We start from the raw sequence: 10,313 nt of genomic DNA, 5'->3' as shown, positions 1-10,313 counted from the left end.
CCGCCCCGCCCCGCCCCGGGACCAGGCTGCCAGTCCCGCCCCGCCCCGCCCCGCCCCCGGCGTACAGTCCCGGTGTCCCCGCGGCCGGGTCCGGGTCCGGGTCCACGCCCGAGCCCGGGCTCCTGCGCGGTTTGACGTTACAACCGTGCCTCAGCCCCCAGGCGGCAGCTGCGTCCTGCTGGGGAGCAGGGGAGGGCAGGGCCCTGGGCCACGGAGTTGGGATTGTAGGCCCAGGTCCCCCAACCTCCACTGTGCAGTGCCAGCCACCCCCTGTACACCTTAACTGTTGTAGAAACAGCCAATACTGAGGTAACTAGATATTTAAAAAGAAAAGAATGACAACACTGGGTTACTCATAGCCTAGGGTACACCTTCCCCCCACCTTGCCTGTTGTGCACTGTAGCCTTGTCACAACCCCTACTGTTACAGAACTGCTTTAGGCTGCTGCCTGCTCATCCAACTTTCTCTTTTGTACAGGAGTTAACATAACAGTGACTCTTCCCAATATCTCTACCATATTCATAACCAAACAGGGAAAATAGTATGCTTTACCCGCAAAAGAAAGAAAAAGTTTATTTTGTTAGTGTGTTGCTGGAAGTCTGTTGAAATTGTGCAAATATGCAAGTCCCTCTTGAAAAAGAATCAGCAGCTATTAATCAAGTATTCACTCAAGTAACTTAAACTTCTTTAGTGGAGAAGTAGTTTTAAGTGTCTGGTGTCAATCCTGGAGGTCAGTTCTGTCAGGCACAGAGGGTTCTCTACAAAACACCCAACTGTTAGACCACCAGCCAGAGTCCAAGACGGAGATGCACAGTTTAGCAGGACAGCAGTCTTCACCTGACCAGATGACTCAAAGTATCAAAATCTTTCAGTGTCATAATAGTATTGTAGGTTTCTTCCATGACTCAGATACAGCTTATTCAGCTAAGGGAAAGGCCTCTACACAATATACCTGTTGTCCAACAGTTTCAGCACAGCTAGAAGTGCCAACCCATTTAATCACAGGAAGAAGGCCCTCTTTATCCTTCTTCCAAATGATTAGACCTCAGCAAGTCAGAGCCATTAAACCACAGTTTTCAGATGTTCTAGTTCCTGGAGGCTTCTTCTATCCTTGCTAAAGTTACTGAACAACTTTAAACATTTGAAATAGTTCTCGCACTGTATACAGAGCCCTTCTGCTGCCAAAGGGCCTAGAGTTCATTTTGTTCAGCAGCCATGGATGGTGGTCCGAAGTAGAAGAAAGGGAAGCAAAAGATTCGGTGGTACTGAATGGGTGCTGTTCAGAGTTCAGGATCAGTTTCACTTGCATCACATACAACACAACAGATAGCAGTGTGTCCTTGGACAGGGAAGTTGCTGTGTTAGCTATGCAGGTTATGGAGTGTAGGAGAGAAAACAGCATACTTCCTGCATTACAATTGCCTATTCAGACTTTATGGCTACTCTGTATTAGGCGACACTGCAATGAGAAGCAGAATTGTATGACTAACCGCCACAGCTCAAGGCCTGGGAAAAGGGATGCATTTTAAGTGAACTGGCAATAGTTGCTTCTGTGACCCTGAAAGATGCTGCTACACAACCATATGTATGCACAGTGTCATCCCCTCCAGTTCATTAAACAGGGATTAGAAGTTGTTCTGAACCAAGTTCAACCACATAGAAGCATTCACAGCTAACCCAAATAGTCACCTCAGTTTTGTCTGACAAGAAATAACAAACAGTACATCTCAGTTTCCCACTGAATTCAAGAACCTCAGGTGTAAGATCTTTGGAAATAAGCCTCAATTTGTTCTAATGTCTTTCCTTTCGTTTCAGGAACACAAAGAACAGTAAACATTACATTTAGGATGCAGAAGGCAGAGAAAAGCCAGAACGTGCCATAGGAAGTCAGGACATCCTGAAAGAAAATAGAAGTATCATTAAAAAAAAGTTTAAAGCTATATTATCTGTAATGCTGCATGTCCAGGGAAAGTGTAACCGAATGCTTCACCAACTGCATCTATCAGCTTTACCTACAAAAATTCCAAGCTGGGGTCATAGGATGCTTACCATAAGATCATTAAATTCCTTTGTTACCAAGAATGCCATCAGCCAGTTTGTTAGAACACAGGCACCACTGGAAAAGCCTCTAGCTTTAAGTGGGAATATTTCAGACATCACCAGCCATGGAATGGGACCCCAACCAATGGCAAAACCTGAAATTGAAGAAGAAAAAAGTGAAATGATACTATACTTGAATAGGAATACCATGAAAAAGCAAGCATCAAAGCCTTCCAAGTGAGGCATTTACTTTTCCCCTCCTCTAGGTAGCTTTGATTCTGCAACACCTCTAGAGAGAACATTCTGAAAGGCAATTATACATGCCACACTAACAAAACCTCCATACTGAGCATGGATAACTGCTTTTCTTGGTATCTCTAAAGCAGGGGTGGGCAATTATTTGGGCCTGCAGGCTACATAGGGAGTTGTGGTGAGCTGTTGCACACACTCTCAGCTCATCAAAACTCCCTAAGTGGTTCTGCTCCATGCACAGCTGGGGTGGGGAGCAGCGGTAAAGCAGGCACAGAAAGCTAAAACACAGACAAGGCTGGGAAAGAGACATTCCCAGAAGTAGCCAACAGACTAAACATTTGCATAAAAAAAGCTAGCTTAATTAGTGCAAGAACAATACCATTACAAAAAGTTAAGCAGGTTGGTAACTTCTGCAGGGTGAAGAGACATTAAAAAAAACAGGAAGTCAAGTAGATTGCAATGAGCCATGAAATAAGTGTCTATGTTCAGTTCTTGGTTCTTAGTGTCCGGCCAGCATATTTCTATTAATTTCTATTCTATAATTTCTATTCGCAAGCTCACCTTTCGAAGGTGTTTTGTAAGTTCCCCTTGAGCGCAAGTCAGAGTGAGTGGTTCTGTGAAAACCTCTCTCCTGCATGTCTTTCACAGAACCACTCACTGACTTGCGCTCAAGGGGAACTTACAAAAACACCTTCAAAAAAGGTGAGCTTGGGAACAGAAATTCATATATCTGTTCTTTCAGATTAGTAAGGGGGTTCAGAATTCCTGAGAAACAACTGCATGAGCAAAACCACTACAATGCTGGTGTTCTTGCTCATGCAGTTGCTTCTCAGGAATTCCGAGCCCTGTTACTAATCTGTCACAGTACGTTACTGAGCTTCTTTAACAAGGGCCCAAGCCTTTAAATATCAGCTAAAAGATCAAATGTTGTTTGTAATAACAAGAATAATTTGGTTTAAAAGGAGGAACATATAGACCAAAGGAACAAGGCCTTGGAGTACAAGTCAAAGAGGTTCTGAGCTTCTACAACTTTTGACTCAATTGATAAGAGGCTGCAGACACCTAGTGCAACTCTGGACCACACAAAACTTCCTCTGTATGCAACACTTCAGTGTGCAGTGCTACAATACTGATGACAGTGTTTCTGTGCAAATCTTCTGTACAATGACAGTCAACTCACCAGTGATGAAGAGCCCCAGGCTCACTACCGCCAGCCAGGTTAGGTCATGCTCTGCTACTGAGGATATGCAATTTGGAGTGGTCAGGAAGTCAGGATGTGACGAGTTGTTTTGATTTGGAAGGATCATTTTAAAGTAAAATCCAAATGCTGCAGTGCTGATAGCCATGACAATCCCTGCAACAATAAAAGGAGAGCACATGCTGATTTATTGCCACTTAAAGATTTGAATCAGATAGTCCAGAACTAGTTAAGTTTGATATTAAACAATCTCAGTGCTCTTTTTGAGTGTTATGCCTACAGTGTTTATGTAAGAGCATCATTAGAAACTACTTAAGGAATTTTTTTTTTTTTAAAAACAAAACAAAACAAAACGAAAACAAACTAAGTCTGGTTTGGCATATACAGATGGATTGGCCAGCTGCAGCAGGGATTTTCTTCTCTCTTAGCCCAGGGGTCAGCGTTTTGGTAGCACGCCAAAAATACCCGCAACCTTGACTTACAAGTTGTTGGTGTGCCAATGGTGGATGGTGTGGGAGCCACAAGGGGTCTGATCCTTGTGGCAACACAGCCCTGGGCCCTTCCCCACTGTCTGCCCCAAGGTGCACATGCACCTGCGCCCACCACCAGCAATGAGCTAGGCTCTGCAGACCCCGATGCAGCCACTTGCAGCCTCCTGGGGCACCCGTTGCCTGTCACAGAGCCCAGACCGCTCATAACAGGAGGCTGCAAGCAACTGCACTGGGGTCCACAGAGCCCTGGTCCAGCTTGCTGCCAGTAGTAGGTGCAGATGGCAGGAAAGGGGCTGGGGCTACACTGTTACAACAAGGATCAGGGCCTTCACAGCTCCTCCTGCCCCCCCCCTAAACACACGTGTCGAACAAAATGCCTTCATGTGCCACTCTGACACTTGTGCCAGGGGTTGCCTGCCCCCGTCCTAGCTTTTTACTTAAAAGGCTTGTATTAAAGAGCCCTCAGTACCCTGTTTGGATTTTTTAATTTTCCTAGGAGCTGGTATCATGGCATCAGCAGTTCCACAGAGGAAGTTAAAAGTAGCAAAACTAAGAGCCCAAAATTAAGACAAAAAAAAAAACCATGTGTGACAGTAGAAGAGTCTGGAACAGACTGATTGGATCGGATCGGATCAGGGGCAGGCAATTATTTTGGGCAGAGGGCCACTTACTGAGTTTGGCAAGTCATCGAGGTCCACACGACAGGCAGCCAGGGGCAGATTAATATTACTTTTCTAAATGTTTTAGGGGCCCCATGGGCTGGATAGAATGACCTGGTGGGCTGCATCCAGCCCCCCAGGCTGCAATTTGCCCACCCCTGGATTGGATCCTTTGTAACATTCCTCCAAGGATACAATGTTATAATACCTTTGGAGCAGGGCATGCAACAATGTATAAAAAGAGTTTCCCTGGCCTTCCACAAGGATTCAAGCCAGCCATTTCTAGGTGAACAAGCACACACCCCAGCTTGTATTTTTACCTGATACACAAAGTAGTACTTTCCGTCCCGTTTTATCTATGATAAGTGCAGCCACAGCTGTAAAACACACTTGTATTGAACCCACAACAACTGAAGCCATCCTGCTGTCCTGAAAGAGGGAAAACATTTTTAGAAGCAATTTCTTGGTTTTCAGCAAGTGATTATAAATTTTCTTCATGCACTTTTGTATTGTTGACATTGTTTTACCACTCCTATAGCTTGTATACAATATGCTGTGTAGAAGGATCTCAGTGATTTTCAAACATTATTGACTATGGGGTACTATGCATAGAATAGTATATTGAACTATTCTGTTTTGCTCGTCATTGCCTTTATGGAATACAACTAAAACTCCTTAACTTTACAAGACCCATCTGTAGCTCAAGTGACAGGGGCCAGTGCCTTCAAGCAGGACATAAAATTACCACCCAATAGCTAGGAATCTAAATGGCTATACTGTGCAACTACCTAGGGTGCAACAGATACATAACGTGAGTTATATAGCTTTACTGAAGTCAAGCACCTAACCAAAAAAAACAAAAAAAAACAACAAAAAAAAATTAAAAATAATTCCTCCGTTTCCACTCCCTGCTCAGACCAAACATGCAGCCTCAAAATCTTCCTGCTTGAATTAAAAGAATAAAAAACTAAAAAAAGAAGAAAAAAAAAAGTGTGTTGCTAGCAACTATTCTTACAAGCTTCTGCCACAACCAAGACTTAAATATCTGAAGGAGAATCAAGAAATAAGAGAAACTGAGCTAGTGAAACAAACAACAAAATACCCCACACAGAGAAAGCAATAGTTCAAGTCTAAAATGCAGGGCATTCTTTTGCATGGGAACTAGAAACAGAGCAGGAATACATGGAGAGTGAGGTATGAAGGAAGACAAAAAAGAATAAATTACAAAAAAAATAAAATCAAGAGATGGTAATTATGCTCCCTGACCGACTTCTCCCAATGCAAACAAAACTGAATCCCTTGTCAAGGTTACTATGCATACCTACAGGTTTCACAAAATGGCTTCTGACAGCTTGTACTTTACTCTACTTCCAGGAAACAGAGGCAAAGTTTAAGACCAAACAGCCTAAAATATACTTCTTCACTACCAACCCCCCCCCCGCAAAACTTAAATAGTAAGATAAACCAAAGTAATACTTGCATGCAAAAACAAGAAATGTATTGGAGCAGAGACCCAACACTCATGATCCAGCTGCAAATTAAAATTTGGCCTGGTTAGGTGCTCTGAACCAAGAGTTTGGGGGGATTGGTTGTAGCTGTATTGGTCTAACGATGTAGGCAGACAAGATTCTTTGGGCAAATGTGATTTTGATTTTTTTTGTAGGTTAACTACATAGTTGGAAAAGAAAGTTGTTCTTTGCAAGCTTTTGGGCACAAGTCAGTAGACTCCCTGGGCCTGAAGGAGGGTGTCTGTGCCCAAAAGTTTGCAAAGAACAGTTTTTTCCAACTATTTAGTGGATTAAAAATATAAAAATAAAATATTACTACTACTACTACTACATAATAGTAAAAAAATATCACATTTACCTAAAGAACTGTGTCTGCCTGACCCAAGAGTATCATGATCAAAGCTGTACCTGACATTATACTTGGCAATTACCTTTGGGAAGAAAAAGAAAAATGAAAAATGCACCATGCTTACCTTAAAGCTAGCTTCTTCAAAGATCATTTCTGCATAAAACATAACTGCATTAATCCCTGTTGCTTGCTGGAAAAACATCAGTGCCACACCAATAAAGAATGGCTTGTAGATTGATGGACTCTTAAATTCTGCTAGACTTAGTCCATGCTAAAAAAAAAAAAAAGAGGAAGTAAGACTGATTCAGTGAGAAATTGGTCAGTTTCAATAAGTGAAAGAGGAAAAGCTACCACCTAGCTTTAGAGACAAGACTGCAAACCCTGCAAGTCTCCCATTTAAGAAATCTGTTAAATTCCTTGGTAGTATGAACATCTGCCATCTTTGAAATAGCTTCAGATGCTGTAATCAAATACTGTGGATTTCTTCTACCTTTCTGTTGTATTTCCTAGGTGCAGTAATTGAACCACAGCATCAGAACACCAGGGGAACAGCACTGAGGCTACAGAAGACTTCAGATTTCTTCCCCCCCCTGCCTCCCAATTTGGCCTCTCTGGCTCCTCCATACTCCACCTGTCCTTCACAACACAACCCATACAGACCTTTTATAGCAATTTTCTGCAATGGAGGTCCTGATATTTGCTTAAGAGCAAACTCTACAGGCCTGTTCAGCAGCCTACTCAAACTCTACACCAAAGCCCAAACTATTCTCCTTTACAGGGATGTAGAGGAGCCTTTTCATTTCCTCTTGGCTCTTTCTGCATTGTGTAGAGATCTAGACTGTCAATATGTAAGTAAGAGACTGAAAAGAAACTACATATTATTGAAGATATAACTGGAGCCTGATCCAGCACTTCCAATGACTGCAGTGAGAGTTCTGGCTCCTGAAAATATGGGTTCAGACCACAGGAAGTAGAGAAACAGTCTCCAATACCCCTTGCCTTTTTAAAGTCGATTTAATTGGGGCAGGGGGGAGGAAAGAGGTCAGATGTAAGTTAAGTAAAAGGTCAAATAAGTCCAGTCCTGATAAGGTTTGTCTGAACATAGAGTGTCTAATCATCTATTTACATTCAAGTTTCTTCTTTACTCAGCCAATCTTTTAAATAAAAGCCAAAACTTAAACAAAAAAAACAACAAAACCTCTTATCACCTGCTCCTCCGCACTAGTTTCAATTTGCCTGCGTTCCCATTCATGGTCCACATGTGGTCCCCGTAGGAATTTTAAAGCAGCTATGGCTTCTGGGTGTTTGTTTTGATTCAGCAGGTACCGAGGCGTTTCAGGCATGAAGGACATGAATATGACCATTAAGCAGGGTGGGAAAGAACAAAGCACAGCCAACCAGCGCCATTCAAGTGCTATTCCTGGGGAGGAAGGGGAAGGAAAGAAGTTATAAGCACAACTATCAGCCAGTTCTCTCCTTGTGTTGAGCCAGCACTACTAATAAGACAGAGCATGCACTTCCTCCCTTCCCCCCCCCACCCCCGCAGCTCACATGCCTGTGCTCTTCTTGATTTCTAGGAAAGTTTCACTAACCCTGTCCACCCAACAAGTAACCAAGTCTAGTACCTGCAACATAAGCTCCCAGTATGCCAGTTACCACCATCAGTTGAACACATGAGCCAAGTGTTCCTCTAACTTTTGAATGTGATATTTCTGATATATAAACCTAAGTGTGGAAGCAGAAAAGATTCAGTTGCATCTTTCCATTTAGTATTAAACAGTATTTAATTCAGCTGCTGGGAGGAAAGACTGAAAAAAAAAAAAGCCACAGCTATTAGCCTACTAGGAACTGCAAAGAATAGCTCAAGTGGAATGACCAGAGCAACTAAAGCTAGCAAGGTCACTTTGAGGGAATCACAGTGCCCCCCAAAATACTGAAAGCTATTAAACACCACAAGTAGAACATGAAGTGGCATATTTTCCTTTAAAAAAAATGGCTAAAGCTTGCATAAGACAGTAACTGTTAACTTCCCCAAGATGAAAATTAATATCTTCAATTTTGCAAGCAGACACTGGTTGAAACCCCACTGACTTCATACAGGGTTCTGGACGAGCATGAAGATTTACATGTACACACATCTTTGCAGATTAGGTTTAAGACTGTAGTATTTTTACCTCGAAGAAACCCATGCCTCCCAAGGCCTTTCAAACTCCAAAAATAGGATGTTCATTGGCCCCAGCCCAGCACACGTTACACAGGTAGGTCATACCTTGCATAACCCCTGCCCCACACACATTTAAGAGCACCTTATACGGATCCAAAGTTATGGAAAGTGCCTTTAACCTGAGCCAGGAAAGCCAAGTCGAATTCCATCTTTAAGGCCATAATTCCTCACCTTTATGCATGAAGAATGTCTGACCTTCCCCCCAAAAAGTTATAGCTCTTATACTCCAGACAGAAGTTTTGCAACTCAGTCTTACCTCGGAAAGAAGTAATTTTCACAAATTCTTAACATTGGGCATTAGACTTTTCACATTGGCCATTTTGGTCACAGAACAGATCCTGCTATATTTGTGAGGGGAAAGTTACGTAACAAGTTTAAAGAAAGTCTCTTTGATGAAGACATGAGTGTTCTTTCAACAAGTTCTGTGAAAATTTCTCTTTCAAGGCCCCTGCAGCCTTCTGATCTCAGTGGGACCAAGCCCACAGGCTATCCTTAATTGATAACAGTCCAGCAACTTTACACACAGAAGTTAAAGTATCCTTCTGTTTTTAAGCCTATAATAAATGATGGGCCCTTTTATATGTCAAGTGAGTGTAAACTAAAGGTACAAGTGTTGGCAGTGATGCAAAACAGCAATAAGCAAAACAGTTAATCCCCCAATCTGTGTCAAAGACTACGTTACCCCAGAATCGCTCACCAAGGAGTACAAGAAAGGAGGGGAAGGGTCCTAAGCACAGAAGTATGAAAGGGTGAGAAGCAGCAGCAGCTAGTGTGTGCACAAAAGAAGTTGAAGTCAGGCACTAACAGTAAACTTGGATACAGTTGCACTACACCTTACACTGCTCCAAGTGACAAAGCACCCACCACCTAGTAGTGAATGAGAACTTAAGAAGTTAAAAAGTATCATGAATAAAATGTAATATATAATCAAACTTTAATAGATACTATTTATCTTCAGATACTTAGAAGCAGACAGTAAGTGATTGCTAAGAGGGTTCTTCATGTAAAAAAACCAACAAAACCCCAAAAAAACAAAACCAAAAACAAAAAACTCTAAAAGGATAAAACAAGGAAATTCCTTAGACATAAGATAAGCTAAAGGCAAGTTCAGAGTTGGAAGAAATTCAGGTTAGATCAAAGAGAAAAGAAGTCTTGATGTGTTCTAATACAAAAGGTGGATTAGGAAACAAGCCCAGACAGCAAGAGAATGCATTTCTAGGAGTCACTTTAAAATCTAGAAGGGCATTTGGGTGCACGGGCACTAAAAAAAAAAAAAAAACACTGTTCACTTACTGGAACAACAAGTGAAGTAACTCCACTGGCTAAGCCAGTCAGTATTCGTCCGCAGTAAAGCATCCAGACATTGTGGGCAGAGATGATCATCATAAACCCAAAGATGTACGGTACCGAGCACAGCATCAGACTCAGCTTTCGCCCAAGCTTATCCACAGCGTAGCCTCCTAGCACTCCTCCAGCAGCAGCTCCTAAGGTTACTACCGACTGGGAACAGAAGTCACACATGGGCATGAACGGCGCGTGTCCCCAGCCCTTGGGGGGGGGTGGGGGCCAAGCTAGGAGCTCCTGCAGATGCT

At 42.6% G+C, this 10,313-nt stretch overlaps 1 protein-coding gene across 1 annotated transcript; it reads right to left on the bottom strand.

The window, feature by feature from the left end:
* Positions 1-547: 547 nt before the first annotated feature.
* Positions 548-10,263, bottom strand: SLC2A8 (solute carrier family 2 member 8). The gene is made up of 8 exons (XM_006016964.3): positions 10,015-10,263; positions 8,123-8,222; positions 7,706-7,917; positions 6,622-6,768; positions 4,961-5,069; positions 3,473-3,646; positions 2,050-2,195; positions 548-1,897 (listed from the first exon to the last, which is right to left on the bottom strand). The coding sequence occupies exons 1-8, from the start codon at positions 10,246-10,248 to the stop codon at positions 1,754-1,756; spliced, it is 1,266 nt and encodes a 421-aa protein (XP_006017026.1). The 5' UTR covers positions 10,249-10,263; the 3' UTR covers positions 548-1,753.
* Positions 10,264-10,313: the final 50 nt, after the last annotated feature.

The sequence above is a fragment of the Alligator sinensis genome, unplaced genomic scaffold (genome assembly GCF_000455745.1).
Source record: "Alligator sinensis unplaced genomic scaffold, ASM45574v1 scaffold611_2, whole genome shotgun sequence".
In the NCBI taxonomy this organism is placed as follows: Eukaryota; Metazoa; Chordata; order Crocodylia; family Alligatoridae; genus Alligator; species Alligator sinensis.
The sequence above is the reverse complement of the archived record's forward strand: the minus strand, read 5'-3'. Positions and strand labels throughout refer to the sequence as shown.